Source organism: Meleagris gallopavo, chromosome 2 (assembly GCF_905368555.1).
Source record: "Meleagris gallopavo chromosome 2, MGAL_WU_HG_1.1, whole genome shotgun sequence".
Lineage (NCBI taxonomy): Eukaryota > Metazoa > Chordata > Aves > Galliformes > Phasianidae > Meleagris > Meleagris gallopavo.
In genome coordinates this window covers 75,641,824-75,660,775 of record NC_139405.1, presented here as the reverse complement: position 1 = coordinate 75,660,775, position 18,952 = coordinate 75,641,824, and the positions used below count along the sequence as shown (strand labels likewise).

Sequence of the window (18,952 nt, the reverse complement as noted above, 5' to 3'; positions counted from 1 at the left end):
TAACACATTTACTGCCTTATAACTACTTTGGTTCATCAGCGGTAGGTTCCTGACAACTGCTGCTGTCTGAAAACTGTCCTCTTTCAACGAGAGGATGTGAATGAGCGCTAGCAGCTGAAAAGTGGCATAAGGACTCTTGAGACCTTCACGAGTCGAGCAGCAAACACACAGGCAGCTCTCAGCGGCACCTCTGCCTCGCTGGAGACCTGTTTATTTCTTCTTCTGCATTTATTTCCTCAACATGGCCATTCTGCTCCACATACAAAAAGATTGTCTTTTGCGATCTGTAACCGTGTGCACCTAAAATAAGGGTAAGCTTATCGGTAGCTCGAGGCGTCCTATCCTCATTCTGAAGACAGCTCGAAGCCCTCCCTTTGTGCGGCGCTTGAAATAAGCGGGAGCTGTGAGGTGAATCAGCAAAGATGGGGCGGCACGCCGCTGTTGCCGGCGCTGCATTAGGTTGGCTGTCGCATGCCAACCGCGTCTGCGGGTTACGCTATCAGATTTGTTCTGTTCTCCGCCGAGACTCTTCGGCGGCTCGGACTACGAGGGGACGTGAGTCCCTCGAGAAGCAGGAGCTGCTATTAGGTTCTGAATGGTCACAGCGTACAGCACGATACTGAATGCGGAATCCCAAAGGAATTCGTTTAAAAGGAAAATAAAGCTCGGTAACAGCCCTAGGCTTCGAAAAGGAAGATTTGTGTGTGTGTGTGTTTACTCTTCAGGAGAGATACTCGGATAATAAGATGAGGGCTGGCTTGTAAAGACTCAGAGATACCGGAGATGTTTACAGTTCTGTCCTTTAAAGAACACCATCTATAAAAAGATTCCAGACAACTTTATAAGCGCTGATGGACTGAGATATTCAACATCCTTTTGGCTCAGACACCAACAGAATATCGACACAGTGAGTAAATCAGGCACTTCCCACAGTCAGGAAGCTGAACTGGAAACAGCGCGCAGCCCCAGCTTTTCTTCACTGATCTGGATCATGGCGAGTGATCAGCAGCCTAACAGCATTTACCACCGTCCTGATGGCAAAGCGGCTGCATTCTCAGGCAGGCACGTTCTGGTATAAACCCATCCTATCACCACCTGGAAAATGTCACTGTCACGCAGGCTGGCCCTGCGGCAAGAGCTTTATCTGCGTGGCTGCGGTCAGCGAATGAGACGAACGATTGGGAAGAGGTGCGAGTGCTGATGAGGGAGGACGCTCCTCCAGTGCGGCGATGTAAACATTTCCCGTCCCCGTGTGGAAGGCGTCAGTGACTCGGGAGACAAATGCAGATGTCTCCTGCACTAAAACCGGGTATAACCACTTTCAATTACACAAGCACCCAAACAAACGAAAGCAGCAACCCACACTCAGAAGTAGCTTTTTTCCCCTACTCAATGGTACACAGAATCAGCTGTGCAGCATACGCCGCCACAACAATAGCTCCGCGACGAGCAGATGGCGTCCCAGCCCTCCCCCGGAGGCTCCTCCTCCTTACCCCCCCCGCTCCGGCGGCCTCCGGCCACGAGGGGGCGCCATCGCTGAGGTCCGCCCCGCCCCTCCTCTTTCCCCTCCCCCAGGGGTCAGGCCCCGTCAGCGGCAGGGGGTGAGTAGCCGCGGGGGAGGGGGGGAGAGGGGAGAGTGCGCGCGCGTGGTGTGGCGGCCGTTGGTCGCGAGCGCTAACGGTCGCTCTCCGCTGTGAGGGGAGCGGCTGAGGCAGCGCTCCCGGGCCTCGCTCCTTGCGGGGTTTCTCTCGGAAGCCTGTCGCAGCCGAAAGGCCTCTCTCGTGTGCTGCATCCCTGTAGCGCCCTGTGCCTGCTGGGCTGCATTAGAGCTCCTGGTCGCCGTAGCTCAAGTGTCCTTCGTCATCCCTTGTGTGTGAAAATGAGACTAGAGCCTTCGGGTGTGGTGGTGACCACACGACTAAGGGAAGAAGGCTGTTCCGTCACGTGTAAGGTTAAAAAAAAAAAAAAAGAGTGTGTGCTGACGGCTTCTTGTGGCAGAGTTTTTCTCAGGTAGTGGTCTGTAGGTAGCGAAAGCATTACCCTAAAAAATAAAAATACATAAATAAAAATACAGGCCTGTTACAGGTAGAAATACATTTGCAATATGAGCATCTCAAACAGTGTGTTTTAGGACGCAAAATTTGAAAGTTAATCAGATTTGATTGCAAGTCAGTGTGCTTTGGCTGGAAGTAACACCCAGTCAGTCGGTAGTGCATGCACTAACTGAAGGCTATGCTGAGTGCATGTTCTGTGAATGTACTTCTTTTAGTTCATTTCATATATATATTTAATTCTGTTCTTAGGAAGTATTCATCATCATCAGTTGAAATGTCTTCCAGCAAAACTCCGAATGAAAATGAAACGCCCAAAGAGAGAAATCCAGGACTGAGGGCTGTCCGGACAACCAGTCTGTTCCGAGCTGTAAACCCAGAGCTTTTCATTAAACCCGTAAGAGGCTCTTGCTGAGAGAAAATAGATATGTTTAGTTTGCTTTAAAACAATAATTGCAATTTGGTGTGCATTATCTTACCTGTTTCTTGTTACACAAACCCTGTAACATAACCAAAAATATTTCTGCTTTTTTTTTTTATTCTGGTTGTCACGAGCCCAGAGCTTAGCATTGTTTATTACAACTTTCATTTCACTATTACATTGTCTGATTATTTTGTACCAAGTCACTTCCAGAGAGAAATTTGTGATTACTTGTAATTTGACAGGTTAAGTAATAGGAGTTCTCTTTCATATTTGAAATGGTCCAAATCATAAAATGCAAGCCTAACACTCAGAATGCATTATAAAAATACCTCAAAAGTTAATATAAAAGTATTATAAAAAGAGGCAATATTTACCTATTTCTCGTGTGAAGTGTTTTGGATTTTTTTTAAATGTAATGAAAGATGGTGATGTGCAGAGTACTTTAGAAAGGCTTTTAAAGGGATAGCAATGTGTTTTAAATGTATTGGCCAATATTCTTTGCTGCAGCATTTGCTTTTGTAATTAAGTTGATGATACTCTGCCTTTATTTACACTTGCGGAATCCAGTGGTGTCAGTAAGACAAGATGAAACCTTGTGGACATAATAAAGGTAGCTTTTGTGGTGATGATAAGTGATCTTTTTTAGGGAAATACAATGAATGCCACTTGGCAGGAGCAGAGCACACTGTTTCAGCGGAATATCCAGATAATTTCCATTTGAAACTTGTAGTAGTAACCTTCAATATTTGGCTATGGCCAGTTCATCACGCTCAAGCAGCATTTGCGACCTGCGAAAGACAGAGGCCAATGCCTCTGGAAATTGAAACGCCTTCTTCTTAGAGAGAATTATTTTTGCTTCCTGAAAATCATGTCTCCTTCTTGCTGTTTATCAGACTCACTTAGGTCAGCCTAAAGGAAGGCAATGGCGAGTTCTTCTGATATCGCAATAGTTCACTCTTCACTTTGTAAGCTAAGATTGAAGAACGTAATGTTTGTGATGGATGGAGAATATTTTGACTAAAAATGCATACTGTTGTTTTTTTTTTTTTGTCAGAACAAACCTGTGATGGCATTTGGACTCGTAACAATTACCCTCTGCGTGGCCTACCTTGGTTATTTGCATGCTACAGTAGAGAATAAAAAGGATCTCTATGAAGCGGTTGACAGTGAGGGGTCCAGATATATGAGGAGAAAAACTTCCAAGTGGGACTGATGACATAAGGAAGAAAATAAGCAAATCAGCCACAGAACTCAAGGCTGAAAACTACTGTTTTTCCTCTGTCTGTTAAAATCATGGTTAAGTCTTTCTTGTGCCTTTTAATCCAGTATAAATTTCATTATAAAATACCATGGCTGTACAAATAAATTGTAATTAAGATACATACAAACATAAAATTGATTTTAAGGATTGTTGTCTGTGATCTCTATAGTATGTCTAGACTGGTAAATGCCTCAGAAACGCGTGTGGTTCAACTCATTTTCCTCTTTGCTTTCACTAAGTGAAAACAGGGAATTTTTAAAGTGGAGTACATAATGCATTGTGTGTAAAGAAAATGTTGGTCTTTCGATCTTTTGAAAGTTGATTATTACAGGTTTGCAAGTAAAAGTAATTTTAAGGTGAGAATATCTGATGAAGATCATTATCAGATGGTGCCCTGTGGGCGTGGCTGGAGGGAGGTAGCTGTGACATTTCCTTGGCGCAGGGGGTGGGCCCACACAAGCCTTCCAGCTTCACTTTGCTTTGAGCAAGCTGTGCAGGTGGGTACTTCCCTGTTCCAGCACCGAGGCCTCACCCTGTGCTTCTCCAGCTGTGTCTGTGTCTGGCACTTCTGGCAGACTAGAATGTGTGGTGGGTGCTGCATACCAGTCCGGGGCCTATTTCTACCTCAGACCCTTGCTACTGATCTGGTTGCATTTTTTTTCCCATTCAGCTCTGCATATTTACACTGTCTTCAAGGGAACCCAAGAAGTTGAGACACCTCCTTGCTAACCTCCTCCTGGCCAAGGTGGCTTCAGTTGTGCCAAGGAAGAAAGGACACGTGAATGGCATCTGCTTTGCTACTCTGGGAGTTACTTCTGGGACAAAAAATATTGAAGATAGCAAAAAGGTGACGGACTACCTTGAGGGATAGCAGAATCACTATAGAATTTCTCTGTATCTCCATCTAAATCCTTTCTTCTGAACCTGTGATTTTTCTCCTGTCCTGTTTTGTAATTGTCTGTATGCTAAATTCGGCTGGACTTTGGTTAATTGCCTCCTTTATGAGAGGGGAAATGAGCAATAGAAAAGTATTAGAAAGCCTTTAAAATGTATTCCCCTCTGGGAGCCTACGGCAAGGGCCTAGAGCTAATCCAAAAGATGCAGGTAAGGAGAGGGCTTGCTTTCCGGTTAGTGAAAGAATTTCTAGGTAAATTGAATATCGGAGCCATCAGATGCTCTGCGTATCCTGTAGAACATGTTTTCTTTTTTAGTAGGAGGTGAAGGGTCATTAGAGTTAGTCTTGCAAGAAGGGCTACACAGGATGCTAGCCATTAATGTGTGAGTCTTGTCTTAACTAAATGATTACAGGATGCCACAAAAAAACAGCTTTTCTGTAAGCTTTTAAAATACACACTTTGATCCTTCTACATGCAGATGATTCAAAGTGAGGAAGTCCATTCTGTCCCATTTTCACATATTTGGGAAAAATATGGGATTTGAGTTCTTAAATTTTGACCTACATTTTGTGGAGCGAGTATCGATCTGGAAGTTATGGGGGGAAGGGAAGTGAAGAAGGGTGTGAGGCTGATGGTACTCAGACTGGAGGAGTAAATGTTGAGACTTGTTCCTATTTTTAAGTATCTTCTCCACATTTATTTGCGTATAAGTGACTTCCTTAATGCTACCAAAAATGATACATAATTAGGAGATAAAGCAGTGCAAATGCAGAGAGGAATGTACCCAATTAACGGTCACTATAGTATCAATACTGGCCTTTGCCATTTTAGTTACCTGATTCATACACGTAATGACGTGTGAATTGGGATTTAAGCAAAAAAAATACACCCAAGGAGAACTACATTAGTAGTAAAATTTGTTCACACTGAAAGCAGTGTTCCCTTTGTGCACCTGGAGGATAAGCAAACAGCACCGAGACAGTCTCTTTTGCCCTGTTTCCCTCAATCTCATTTTCAGTACGGTAATAAATATTTACAGTGGCTGATAGCTGACTTGACAGGAACTGAGTCAGAATGATTTTCCATGCAGAGGCTTTTTCAGCACCTTGCCTGTCCCATATCTTCAGTGCTGGCTTTCCCATCTTTACCAATAGCAGCAACAAAATGCTGTGATTCAGACATCTGAAGCAGCAGCTATTGTTCTGCTCCTAAAATCTCCTCCGAGTACACGGTTTGAATGGCAATTGTTGACATCCAGCAACAAAAAGCTGCACTACAAAGCCAAAGCCTGCTGTGCTGCTGCAGAACTATTACCAGGCAAGCTCTGTGAGCACAGAGTCCCACCTGGTAACAGTTGCTATGTGGGGGGCTGTACCAGGGCTGGAAGGGGTCACTTCACACAAACCTCTCTCATCTGCCTGCATCTTCTGTGCGTTACTGAGCTGGCAGCATGTGAATCTCAATCTGAAGGCAAACGTTTCCAATAACTTTGCTTCCCACTCATCCCTGGCTTGCATGTTTTTTGTTGGTTTTTTTTTTGTTTTGTTTTGTTTTTGTAGCAATAATAAAGACTTGGCCTGCAAGCAAGAGATCTATCTAGAGTAGAGCTCTGACAGTTCAGTAACCGTATTGCAGAAAAGTACTAGCACACCACAATGATTAGAAGCACAGATTTGGATTCCTTTGTTTGCTGTGCTGTATGTTCAAAAATAATACCACCGCCACCTTCTAACGCTACTTTTGATCGGATTCGGGAGTACAAACCTTTCAGGACACGGTACTACACTCATCGTGATATACTGGGTGAGTTTGTTTCTGAAAGCCTTGTTTCACACTCTGAGAATTAGGAAAACTCAAAGTGCTTCTATATCCAAGACTCATGAAGTTTGTCTCGGTAAGAAAACTACAACAATCTTCTGAATACACTTAAATCCTGCGTATTCAGAGGGAGGCAGGGTCTGCTGTCCCGTGGTGCATGAAGCCGTTCAGATTTGTGCACAGTGAAGTGTGCAGCAGAATTGACTGTAAGTCTTAGCAAATGTTTTCTAAGGCTCACTTGGCTGACGTTTGCAACATTCCCTCATTCTTCTGCAGCTAGGCTGCTGCATCCTGAATCCCACCTACTCATACCAGAGTCTGGTTGCTGACCGTCACTTGAGCCAAGTTCAAACCTTATTTCAGTCAAAACCGATTTTTCCGTTGCTACTGATAGGATTATGAACAAAAAGAGTCTTTCATCCTGCTATTTTAGCGGAGTTAGCATCCTAAATCTCAACGTTATCTCTGCGTTACACATAGCACAACATAAACATGAACACAAGTTAAAGAAGAAGCATATTCACTGTATTAACTGTAGGAGAGAGCTAAGCATCTGACAAACTCCTCCAAAGAATGATACAGCATGCTGGTAGGAACACTCCAAAGCTGAGGGTTGGTTTTTCTGGCATAGCAGAATTGCAACCTCAAAGATGAAGGAAAACATATGGTCGCATTCCTATGTGTGAGGATCTGACACAAGCCTGAATCATCTTTATAAGCTATGCCTAATTATCATAGGGGTTTCTGATCTCTGGTATAAAGTTTTGTAGAAATTGTGTTGTGAATTTTAATTAACACATGTTGCAATAGGAGTGTGTTTGGTTTCTATTTTAAACAAGCAGGAGATTGTCAGTGTGCTGAGAGGAATGGGGTGAATGCTGGGTATGTCTCAGGAGGCAGCTGCATTGACATATACAATGTAAAACATGTCCAGAAAGCTACAGGAACTCTTTTAAAGTTATTTCTTGTTACTGCCTAGTATAATGAACTGGGGAAAAGCTATGCAGCCAGGGCACAACGTGCTTCTTGTTAAGATTTCCACATTGTTGGACTTGTGTTTATTTTGCTAATTTAAATCAGTTGACTCCTTGTCTTCTACTCTTTTCCACGTACTTCATGTTAGCTCCATGAAAGGACTCTGCCCACCTGTAAAGTGGATGGGGAAGATTGGAGTGGAAGGTTGAAGGAGGGAGAGTCAGCCCTGTACTGGCTGTTTGAAAGCTCTGGTCCTTTTTTGTTTTCTTAATAACTTAGGGTAAGAATATGTGACTCTTCAGCCTTGCCAAGTGTGGAGAATGGGATCCAAGGCAATGCTTAGGCAAGACACTGAGTAGGAAAGGGGGAGGATCTGAAGTCCCCTTTTTGAGGTGGGGTTTTGCATTGCGGGAAGTCAACTTTATCCACCTCTCTCCAGCATCTTCTCTTCTGGGCAACCCTTGGTACTGAAGATCAACCTGAACAAGCAGGGCTGTCTGCTTGCTTTTATCACCAGGAGGAGATGGTGGTGCTGATATCTTATTTAGACTCCCCACTGTGCTGACAAAGGGAGTAACCCCCATCCTACGCTCAGGGCAGCAGCATGGTTCAATTCTTACTGTTCCACTCCTTCTTTCCAGAAGGGATTAGTTGTGCTCCTGCACCACTGCCCTGGGCCTTCCTTGGGTCCAGCAGCCCCAAAGGCAAAGGAGTTTTTTTGTATATGTGTGCTCTGTTCCAAATACCTAAAAAATGTCCACCAGACCATTATTTCTTGTGTGCTCCAAGAGCAGCGGGAAGGCATCTGAGCATCTTCCTCAGCTTTGGAATGTTAAAATTTACACCTTTGGAAATTGGATTTAATTATGCTTAAGTTCTGAGCCAGGACTCTATTCTAATTCCATAAGACCCTTTTTTAAAGACTTGTATTTATTGCATTTGTGGAACCACCTAAGCTATCAAATGTTTACCTACATGTAAATGTATGTGAAATTAAACTGCATGGGTTTTAGCCTTTTAATGTTTTACTTAGCTGTAGAACCAAACAAAACAGTGAGAGGAGAAGGCAGAGTTTTCAGTATTCTGGTTATTTGCTGTGTGTGATCCTCTTTTGTTGGTTGTACAGAGATTGGTGCAAGCATTCAACAAGAGGAGCGTGAAAGAAAAGAAGCAGAGATACAAGAGAGCATTGAAAAAATGAAAGCTGAGCTTTGGTCTCAGGTAAGTTAAATTATACTACTGTCATTTAAACCATGATGATTCTTTGGAATAATTAATTAACAACTTGGAGGTTATGGCAACAGAGATGTTATTAATTTCTGCTCATTCTTTGTTCAGATTTTTGAGTGCATGTATTTCCGTGTGCATGTATTTCCACAGTTTCAGATCTCAACAAAGCCTACTTTGAACCAGCAACAAATTTTACTTCTGGTCTCTAAAGCATGCAAGAGTTATTGGCTAGTAAAGCTGTTCCCCATAGTGCTGTGTAGGATTCTGAAACTGCCTTCATGTCAAATGTATATAGATAGTGGTTAGTATTGTGGCAGCTCAGTGCTATTGTATTGAGCACATCCTTAACAGGAATTGCTGTGATTAAATTATCAAAGGGAACAAAATGCATTTTACCATATGGTTTAAATTAATTTGCCTTGATTTTTTAAATAGAAAATACAAAACAATTACATAATCTCTGCTTTGTCTTAATAGGATGTTAATAGAGCATAAGCAGCTATGTTTAGATAATAATTTGTTTTAAAGGCTGAACAGTACAAAGAAGATGCAGTGGATAAAGCTCTCACGGAGGCAACTGCTAACTACAATGCGTTTGTACAAGACCTTAAACTAAAACTTGAAAAGGAAGTAAAGGTATGGAACAGTTTGTTTCTTTACATGGGAAATATGATTAAATTCTCTTTTTGACACCTAAGAATGTCAGTCTATGTTTAAAAATGTGTTATTTTTCTTACGTTTGAGATAATCAGGACCTTCATTCATTTGAGATGTGAACTCTAGCTCTCAGCTAGCTGGATTTTTAGTTTGCTTTCAGCACATCTCACTTTTTTTTTTATTGAATCAAGTTTGTGGATCTTGTTGGAAGTTGGCTGTAAGGCCCTCATTGAGCCAGCCACTTAAGCTGATTAGGTGCACTTCTTAAGGTCAGTTAAACACAGGCTTAAATTTAAATCTCTTCTAATGTGTACATCAAAGCTGGAAATCTGATGTACTGAATCTGGAGTCTAAATGATGCAGCAAAGGAGAAGGAAAACTGCCAGCATATGTTTATTTCTAAGTAAAGCACGCCAACTGCAGCTTTGTATTTCTATACACATTTAGCACATACTTTACATGGCTGTTTGGATATCTGGGAGAAAACCCAGAGATATGTGCAAGGAGAGAGGAAGGCAGCAGAGTTCCCTACTCCCTGCTCTGTATTACCAGGCTGCATACTGCTGGCACTGCCCTCCATCAGCCGATGGGGTGCCCACAGGGAATTGCCAGAGTGTTTGCTTGGGTATTTTGTTGCATACAAGATTCTAAATAGCTGGCTGTTTGTACTGCAGGCTGTCACAGCACTGTGCTTGGCATTTCAAGAAGAAAAGCAGTGAAGTTTATAGTGGTCTTAAGTTTCTGGCAGAGCTCGCTTCATTTTATGGAGCTACTTTTCAAGGGAGCTCTGTCTTTTGCTGTCACAGCATCTGCCGACAATAGCTGGCAGAAGCTCAGTTCCTTGTGTTTAACCATTCAATTACATACCATAAGCTTGTTATACATCTCTGTAGAACTCAGTGCTCAGGGTTTGAATACGTATTATTTGCGTGGGAAAAAATTGGCTCCAGTGACTTGGGAGCAGAGAGAGAATTCTACAGCTGAAACAAAAGAACAGGCAGTTGTAACTGAAGTGAGGGCACATGTTTCATGTTTTGTAGTTCATCTTTCTTGCAGTTCATTTTATGTGAGCTAGCTGCTTGTAGCTTGGAGAGGTGATGGCAGTACATTTTACTCAACATCTATCTGAGCAAAGAGTGGCAGCCAACAATGCCTCTTGCTGAGTGAATGATGGAAATACTTTCATGTGTAGGATAACTACACAGGACAACTGCTTTCAGCTGATGGCCTCAGAGCTGCCTTTCTGCATCAATGGCTTTACCTGGGCTTCTTGTAGGCAGCCCCTAGTATTTTTCACTCCACTTCTCAGCAGTAGACAAACAACCAGGATCCACAAAAATGTGAATGGTGGCAAAGCATCATAGGTTGTTGGGCAGAGAGTTAGATGGGCTGAGCTGCTTTCCTGGGTAGTTGGATTTGGCAGGGATTTGGCCTGTAGATGGCAACAGATGTGTATTGGTATAGGTTGAATTGTCTGATATTCCACGTGTGTGTATGTCCATCCAGACCACCTAAGAATAGTGTTGTCACACTTTTATTTACCAAACCATGCAGTATCTTGCTGACAAGCATAGCAAGGACCAGACTTCATCTCATTCTGAGCCATGTCACCAGCCATGTGAGCCTGTGAAGAAAGTATATCAGGGAATGTTTAGTGTCTTAAGCATAAAACACGGATGATGTGGAATGATGCTTTTAAGGACAAGATTAGTTTAGTGCCCTGCTTACTGGTGATGAAAGATGCAGAGAATCTCTAAGTAACGCAAAGCAAGGTCTTAGGAAGACATCTAATGGGCCTGGTGTTGTGAGGAGAGCTGCATGGAAGCAGAGGACATGCTACCTGTGGATAGCATGGTACTGATACAGCAGTTTTCACTGCCTGAATTGGCATCAGGCAGTCATGAAGATACCAGGATTTTAGTTACATTTTAAAAACATTTAAAAAACATTTAAAAAAAAAAAAAAACAGCTCCAGAATTTTTATATTTGGGGTGTACATATTACAGTGTGTTAGTTTGTTTTTTGTTTGAATATCCCCATATAAAATTCCCAGCTGATGAAAACAGTTCCCTCTGTTACACCACAGTCCTGAGCTGCTGACTAAGCTCTGGCCACTTTTAACCTATAACCTTACAACAAATCATTGTAATTGCCCCGTAGTATTTTCCTGAAGGCTGTTGTTCTGCTGGGCTTTGCCTGAAGATGACTAAACAATAAATAGTATCTGCTGCTCACATCTAATTCTAACCTTGCTTAGGAAGTGGTGAGGAAGGCAAAGGCAGAGATGAAGGAGTACATGGAGGAGGAGCAGAGGAGAGAGACTGAAGCCACAGAGCAGCGCATGGCTCACAAGCTCCGGTGTGCCCTGCTGGAGTGTGCCAAGGAGAAGATGCAAGCAGTGGCTGAAGCCAGGAAGCAGGAGAGGGAGATGGCACTGAGTGAGGCGGCCATGCAGCACAGGTACTCCTAGTGCTTTCCTGACTTGGCTGTTAAATGTGCTGTGCTAGAGAAAATGACCTGTTATGTCAATGTGGCAGATCTTCTAGGAAAAGACTCTTTAGAAAAAAGCTATTAGAAATGCCAAGTGACCAGTAAAAGTCCTGAGTTCCCTCACTGACTCCACCTACAGAAGTAAAACCTATTTTGTTCCTGAATGCAAGTACCATAGATCAAATCAGGGATCCAAAAGTTTTGCTTTTTGTGACTGATACGAAGTTACTGGAAAAAATGGGCTCATGAGCCTGTTGTGCCATGCAAGACATCTCTGTAAAACTGGAAAAAAAAAAATTGTCTATAAGGAGATCTGTAGGGTGGAGGATAATTTATTCATATAGATAAGTAAGCAGTGGAGGGAAAAATAAAGGAGGGCAGAAATTGTCTCCTCTACACTCAACTCTTTGGCTCTGTAGCCTTAATGGTGCCTGGTATATCATTCCTTACATGTCCTTGAGCCAGCTCTGGTGAACAGCCCCGTAAAGTTTTGTGTTATAAATTCCGTGTTTTATTACTGACCTGCTGATAGAAAGATGTTCTCAGTATAACTTTAAAAAAAATTACGGATGAATCTGCAGTTTAAAAATCAGTTCCTATGTTTCACTTCAAGATTGCATTTTTACTTGGAGGCAGAGTTGTTCAAAGTCTGTTTGAAAATGAGTGTGTTCTTAAATGACAGCCGAAAAAGAGACCTGGATGAAGCATGAAATATTAGTGCTTTAAATTACGTTTTTTCATCTGGAAACAATCATCATTAAAATATCACTGGAAATCCTTGGAGAAGCAGAATCTTCTGCAGTTGGATACCCAGCTACCCTCCTCTGTGTCATCAGTGGCCTTCTTTTATTACTCTATTTTGTTACAGAGGTTCTATGTAAGTCTTGACTTCATGTACATTTGTAGTTGAATAAGAAAGGTTTTTGGAATAGATGTATTGTTTTATTTTTGATAATCTTTAATAGCAGGTGTTCCATACCATAATTTTCTTCTTTTTAAAATAGAAAGCACATAGAGCAGCTCAAAGAAGAAAGCATGTTAGCTGAGGAACTATATCGTAAGACCATAGAGCAATTAAGCAAAGGCAAATGTAATGAGATGAACGTTGCCCTGAGTGTCAAACAAAAAGAGAATCAGATTGAAATGGAAAAACAGATGAAAGAATTGCAGACTGTCCATCTTGAAGAACTGGAAAAAGTGATGATTACGCTGAGAACAGCTGAAGGCCAGGTAAAGGCTCTTGAACAAAAACTGGAAAGGATGAGAGCTTGGAAGGACAGCCTGGAAACTGAAATACAAGCAACAAGACAAGCTTTTCAAAAATATATTGATGCAACCTTTCCTAACCTGTCCCCGGGACAAGCAGATTTTATTCTGCCACTCAGAACAACATTTGAACCAAAGGACATCCCAAAAGAGGCAGAAGGCAATGACGACGAATGTAAGAGACCTACTACTGAGAGTATGAGGGTCACAGCCATGAGTAAACAGCACTTCAAGTAGGTGATGCTGAAAAATAAATTCATTGCAGTTCACTGAATTGCATGAGTGTGTTTGGAATTTTTATTAGAGAAAAAATATTTAGAGAAAAATAATCATCACTATATTAAATAATGAAGTGATAATCCATGCTGAGAAATTATCCATTAATTTCCATGAAAGTTCACTAGGTGAATCTGATAACTTTCTGTATTACATTATACAAGGTGACCCTACCCATGCTTCTTCAATAAACTGGATTCCATATTCTGTTCTGGTAGATTATTGCATAATAATATGTTACCTAGATAGAGTGAAGTGAGGTAGGACAGGTCTGGAACTGGCCTCTGTTATGTTAAGAATAAAGAGAAGTCAGGTCAACAGCTGGCAGACAAAAGAAAGTACATTATTAAAAATGCAAGAAGAAACCTTCCATCCACCTTCTATGTAATTTTGAAACACTTGTATGCACATGTATTGTGCATTAACTTATTTCTCCAGTTGTTTGGTTGTGGGTTTTTTTTTCAATTTTTAAGTGAAATAGAATTCTTAACCAGAACACATAAGGTTTTCTAGAAGGGTTCTGCGAATTCTCCTGAGTATTCTAGATGTTTCACATAACTGGTCTAGCAGCAGTTTATGCTTGTGGATGTGGGGTCTTTCACCACAAAGAAAAATGATAGAATCATACAATGGCTTGTGTTGGAAGGAACCTTAAAGATCATCAGAAAGGTTCAACAGTAAACAGATTATGACAGTCAGTAGTGGGGAATGGTGGTCTCCATCTCCATATAGGACACAGCCACCTCTAGAAATCATATAATCACAGAATATCCCAAGTTGGAAGAAACACACAAGGATCATCGAGTCCAGTTCCTGGCTCCACTCAGGACCACCCAAAATTCAAATGCTGCTTCAACGCTGGCAGGTTTGGGGCCATGATTGGACCACTGACCGCAGGGGCTGTGTGCCAGCAACTGGAGAGACTGGAGTGTGCGTTGTGTGGGTACATATGCTAGCATATAATCTCTAGCAAATATCAAGACGAACAAGCTAACTAACAGGATAAAAAGCATAGGAGCCAAGTAACCAAGTGGCTGTAAGCTTGGACCAGATGCTAGAGAGACTGGAAGGTATGAAAATTGACTACCCAGAGGACGAGAAGGTCAGAGGCCAGTGATGAGACCGTGAGGTCTGAAGGTTGACTGCTGGTGAGGTCATAAGCCTCAGAATCGGCTACTAGACTTGCACTTGTTTCAACAAAAGCAGTTACTCTTATAGCTCACTTTTCTGGGATGCAGTTGTAGTTGAACTGACTGATAGAGACTGTGGCTGTCTACACTTTGGAATAAGAGTACTCTGTGGCTCACGTTAGCCCTGAATCTCTCAGCCATCAAGATCAGACCAAGCATCCCTGTCTGTGAGGGCATATCCTATGCCCTTCCTAGCTTACAGCCCTGGGGGTGTATTTGGAGCCAGGTGACAGGGACCTGACATCTGGTCAGCTGTGTCTGTACACGTACACATGGCAGGCCTGCTGTGGGGTCAACTTACTTGCCAGTTTATGCACAGTTTATAACAGCCTGTTGGGCAGTGGTATCACTTCTCCTTGCCTTTTGGGACAGGAAAAAACGTGTTGGTTTTTTTTTTTTACAATTTTCAAATGTTGATGTGCAGTTGCAATGGCTCTGCTTAGGAGCAGCTTGTCCTCTTAAGCCTGGCTGCGTGCAGCAAATCTTAATAATGCTTGGTTGTGTGGAGATGGATGGAACCACAGCTTGGCATCAATGAATGCCTTTGCAACACAAATGAACAGACAGATTAGTTAGTTGTAGGATCACTGCTGGACATGGAGACCATTTGTAATTAACACTATTCAATATTTCATAGAAATAGTTTAGGAATGAATATATCTACCTAAGCCAAGTTTAAGAGATTTTTTTTTTCCTTCTAGTTGTACTCACTGCACAATATCCATCACAGTTAACTTAAGTACTGGGGAAAAAAAAAAAGTCAATTTGTCATGTTCTACAGATTTCTGCATGTGAGATACTTACCTGGTGAAACTGGTGAGTGCACAAGCTGTTGGTAGCAAATAAAAAATTGGCATTTTGAACATACACGTAAGGCTTTCACTGTGTAAAGCAGAGACAGCGTATGTTGTTGGATTTTGCTGCTGTTTGAGAAGGACCATTGTCTGAAAAGTAACACTAAAGTAACACTACCCACATTACTTGCATTCTGAATCAAACTGAGCACGAATACGTGCTTTTTGACTGTTAGTCTGGGTGAGGCAAATAAAGATAACATCTGGATGCTGTGGTACTGCTGATGTTATGTATTGATGGCTGAGTTTATCCTAGGACAGGGATCTGCAATGAATAATACAGAAAGCAGGGTATCTCTATTAGTCATTCAAGATATGTCTAAAATTCCCAGAAATACCATAGTTGTTGTGTTCTGGAACAGTGAAACTTTCTGTCTGTAGCACTGCTGTGAAAGACTGAAACGTGGGTTGTGTAATTACTGGAGCTGAGCAGCTGAACTAGTAGGGAGCTGCAGAGTGTGTCTGATAAGGAGCTAATTAATAAACTAGAGACAGCTTGCTCATTAGCTCCTCAAAGGCCTGCAGAAGAGATCTGCAATATCTTTAAAGGAGGATATGCAGACTGTGAAACCTCTAAATGCTTCACAGGGAGAAATGAAGCGTGAAACGGACTAATGATGTGAGCAATGTCTGCAGTGTGAGTGCATACTGTGTGTGTGTATCAGGCAATTAATGAGTGCAGAGCTTCCTGGGCAACAAACCGCAGAATGAGCATGTCTTGTCCATGCATCCATGTACCGTACACTCATACATAAAAGGGTAATTGTGATTTAGGTTACTGGTGCAGTTTCTTTTGCTGTGTTTAGTTAGCAGCAGTCCAGTATTACGTTTGCTGCTAATTAAAATACAGATTGGGTAAATGAACTTCAGAGATTAAGCACAAAGTTCATCAAGTGACCGTGTGAGGTGCATGTGCTGGAGCAACTGGCCTTAATGCTGGCTAACAGAGACATTATGTGGGTGTTCTGGGGGTATGTAGAGGAGAGTTTGGCCTTTGACAGCAGCGACTGGATAAAGGACAACTACTATGAGGAAGAATGAGCCAACAACACCAAAAGAAACATTGTTGGGAGTGAAAAAACTTGTGTTTCCTCCAGTGTAGATCCAGATCCAGTGTAGATCCAGATGTGACTAGCAGTTAGTGTGTCACCTGAGCTTTCTTTGGACTGTGAACAAATGGAGAGTCAGGTAAACAGCCTGATTAATAAAGGCAAAAAAGCTAATTCCAAGTAGAAGAGTAAATAGAACTGCTGTACCCTAACTGTGACATGGCCTGCCCAAATCTTGGCTGATTAGCTATTTATCTTGATCTTTATTATACCTGTCTCTAGCACTTTGTTTTGGCTTCTCTTAAAAGCACATCTGCCTTGTGCTTTTTACTCATTCTTGCCTTTGTTTCATGTTCTTGGACTCTTTCAGTGTATAGCTGCACACTTCTGTTATACTTATCCTAAGACTCCAGCTTCCTGAATAACGAGAGGAGAGTCCTTCACATTGAAGTATCTGAGCAATATATTTTTCCATTATTTTTCTTATATTACATTTTCCCCTTCTCTAATGAATTTTCAAAAGGCACAGGCACTTTCAGTTTGCTGCAAATGGGCGATTGCTGGCCAAAGCTGAGCTCCACTCCTTACTTCTCTCACACTTTCTTGTGACCTCAGACTGCTGATGCCAGATTAGTTGCACAGATCTGGGTACCACTGCTTTTAGCCACTATAGGTGCAGTCCCTTCCCTCTGCTGCCTTTGGTATCCTACAGCACTTCTTCATTTTTCTGTTTTTTTGTTTGTTTGTTTTGCTTCTTTTTTCCTTACTTGTCAAGTATTGCAAATATTAGGTTTGGAGAAGAGTGGTCTAACCCTGGGGTTAGCATCTGAGCTATTTTGACTCTATAAATATGGTGTTAACCGTCTCTTTACTTTTATATGTTTCTGGTAGTCTGTCTTTAGTATGAGGTTTATAAACCTGATTTATACACGGTTCTGACTTCTAATGAGGATGTAAAAGTCAGTGATTCAGACCTTCAGCCTTAAACCTCACCTTGGAGAATCTTGTAATGTCTTACAGCTCTAGGACTCTGATGACGGTACACTTAGCTGCTTTGTGAGCACCTAAAGCCCTTCTGCTAACATTCCCTCTGTGCTACTAGGTCTGTCTGCCTACAGAAAAATGCTTATTTGCGGGTCAGCTTACTAGATGGTTCCACCTCAGTCATAAAACCTGTTCACCGCTCTATACTTCTACCCAAAGAGCCTCACTGTATGAAGAAGTTCTGAGCTTTACTGTTTGATGACTTTCTACTTCTCATTTCTCATTTATGAAGGATATTTCTAATAGCGATAGTGATCTCTACCAGAATGCATATTTTTCTATACTTTGAGGAAAATCACCTTCTATATTTTATATCATAAATACTTCTTTTCTAAATAGGAAGGAAATTATGAGACTTTGAAGATAATGATCATTGTAATAAGAGCAGTTGAACTCTTTGAAAGGTGACCTGACCAGAGCGTTCAATTACATTAAACTTTTACAGCTGACTGTTGTGAGAAAAAGGCTAGGGAGTGAACTCCAAAAATATTGCTCCACAAATGACCTGTTGTTTTATGTTCCCAGGCTGACTTTGTAAGTGATCTACACAAGTCTTTGTTTACAGATATAGCTTTAAATATTCCTGGGCAGCATTTCTTGAAGGTTTTCCTCTAACGTCTAATATTTCTGACAGCTACTTGCTTTTCCTGACTTGCTGCTTTCACTGGCTGCACCGAGGGATCAAGATTCCAGCACTTGTTAACTCAGGTCAGCTAGCTACAATGTCTCCTTAGCTGTTTTTTGAGAATTCAGAGCTTAGCTTGATGGTATTCAGCAGGTGCTCATAGTACATTAATTCAAACAGAAGTGTTCTTAAATGGTGCCAATCAAACATGAATGTAAATGCAATAATACTCTGCTTGTGCATTTCCTTTCTCCTTAAACTGGCTTTTAACCTAGGAGATGAGATGAGGACACGATAGGCAGTATCCTCTCTTCTCTGTGTCATCACAGTGAATCTTGGCAGACCACCTGGATGTCTCTTTTTTCTTGCTTGGAAGGATATGGTTGTGAGCATGAGCATGAAGCCAGTTTTGCTTTAAGTCAAATTTAACCATGAAATGTAATACACAAGAAAAGAGCCTGTAGTTTTTGTGTTTGAGGAAGAGGAAGATACAACTCTGAAAAGGCATTGGCACATGAAATTATAATGCTTCTTTGTGTCTTTTCTCTAGTTTATTTACCAGTAGAACCAAATCATAATGCAGAAGATCTTGAGCAAAGACAATCTCAAAGTTCTTGTCTTGCCAATCTCTCAATTGTTGTCCACCTTGCTAAAAAAGGAGCACTTTTACTTTTGGGGACTGCCTCACAGCATATTTAAGGGATTCCAAGACTGAAATTACCCCAGAATCTTTACAATAACACAAATAGGTGCAAGATATGTATTAGAAATGAATAATCTATGCTTCTCACCTAGTACTCCAGCAGAGGAAGTGTGACAAATCCTTATCAGAAACTATGGACGTTC

The 18,952-nt window shown here is 41.7% G+C and overlaps 2 protein-coding genes across 3 annotated transcripts; both read left to right on the top strand.

Annotated features, from left to right (window-relative positions):
• Nucleotides 1-1,377: 1,377 nt before the first annotated feature.
• Nucleotides 1,378-3,884, top strand: SMIM8 (small integral membrane protein 8). Of its 2 annotated transcripts, none has more exons than XM_003204358.4 (3): nt 1,378-1,601; nt 2,304-2,448; nt 3,530-3,884. In XM_003204358.4, exons 1-3 carry the CDS (start codon nt 1,393-1,395, stop codon nt 3,686-3,688), a joined length of 513 nt encoding a protein of 170 aa, XP_003204406.2. In that variant the 5' UTR covers nt 1,378-1,392; the 3' UTR covers nt 3,689-3,884. The 2 variants fall into 2 exon arrangements, with proteins under 2 accessions (XP_003204406.2, XP_019468654.1); XM_019613109.3 differs by lacking the exon at nt 1,378-1,601 and adding an exon at nt 1,648-1,946.
• Nucleotides 3,885-4,037: 153 nt separating this feature from the next.
• C2H6orf163 (chromosome 2 C6orf163 homolog) lies at nt 4,038-13,531 on the top strand. Its single transcript, XM_003204370.5, has 5 exons — nt 4,038-6,435; nt 8,552-8,646; nt 9,184-9,291; nt 11,570-11,772; nt 12,807-13,531. The coding sequence occupies exons 1-5, from the start codon at nt 6,288-6,290 to the stop codon at nt 13,303-13,305; spliced, it is 1,053 nt and encodes a 350-aa protein (XP_003204418.1). The 5' UTR covers nt 4,038-6,287; the 3' UTR covers nt 13,306-13,531.
• Nucleotides 13,532-18,952: the final 5,421 nt, after the last annotated feature.

Bases quoted from the DNA above. Each gene is read 5' to 3' on its own strand.
- SMIM8 (XM_003204358.4), top strand. From the start codon at position 1,393: ATGGTACACAGAATCAGCTGTGCAGCATACGCCGCCACAACAATAGCT. The intron at 1,602-2,303 runs GTGAGTAGCCGC...TTCTGTTCTTAG, and splicing joins GGCCCCGTCAGCGGCAGGGG to GAAGTATTCATCATCATCAG. The intron at 2,449-3,529 runs GTAAGAGGCTCT...TTTTTTTGTCAG, and splicing joins CAGAGCTTTTCATTAAACCC to AACAAACCTGTGATGGCATT.
- C2H6orf163 (XM_003204370.5), top strand. From the start codon at position 6,288: ATGATTAGAAGCACAGATTTGGATTCCTTTGTTTGCTGTGCTGTATGT. The intron at 6,436-8,551 runs GTGAGTTTGTTT...TTGGTTGTACAG, and splicing joins CACTCATCGTGATATACTGG to AGATTGGTGCAAGCATTCAA. The intron at 9,292-11,569 runs GTATGGAACAGT...AACCTTGCTTAG, and splicing joins AACTTGAAAAGGAAGTAAAG to GAAGTGGTGAGGAAGGCAAA.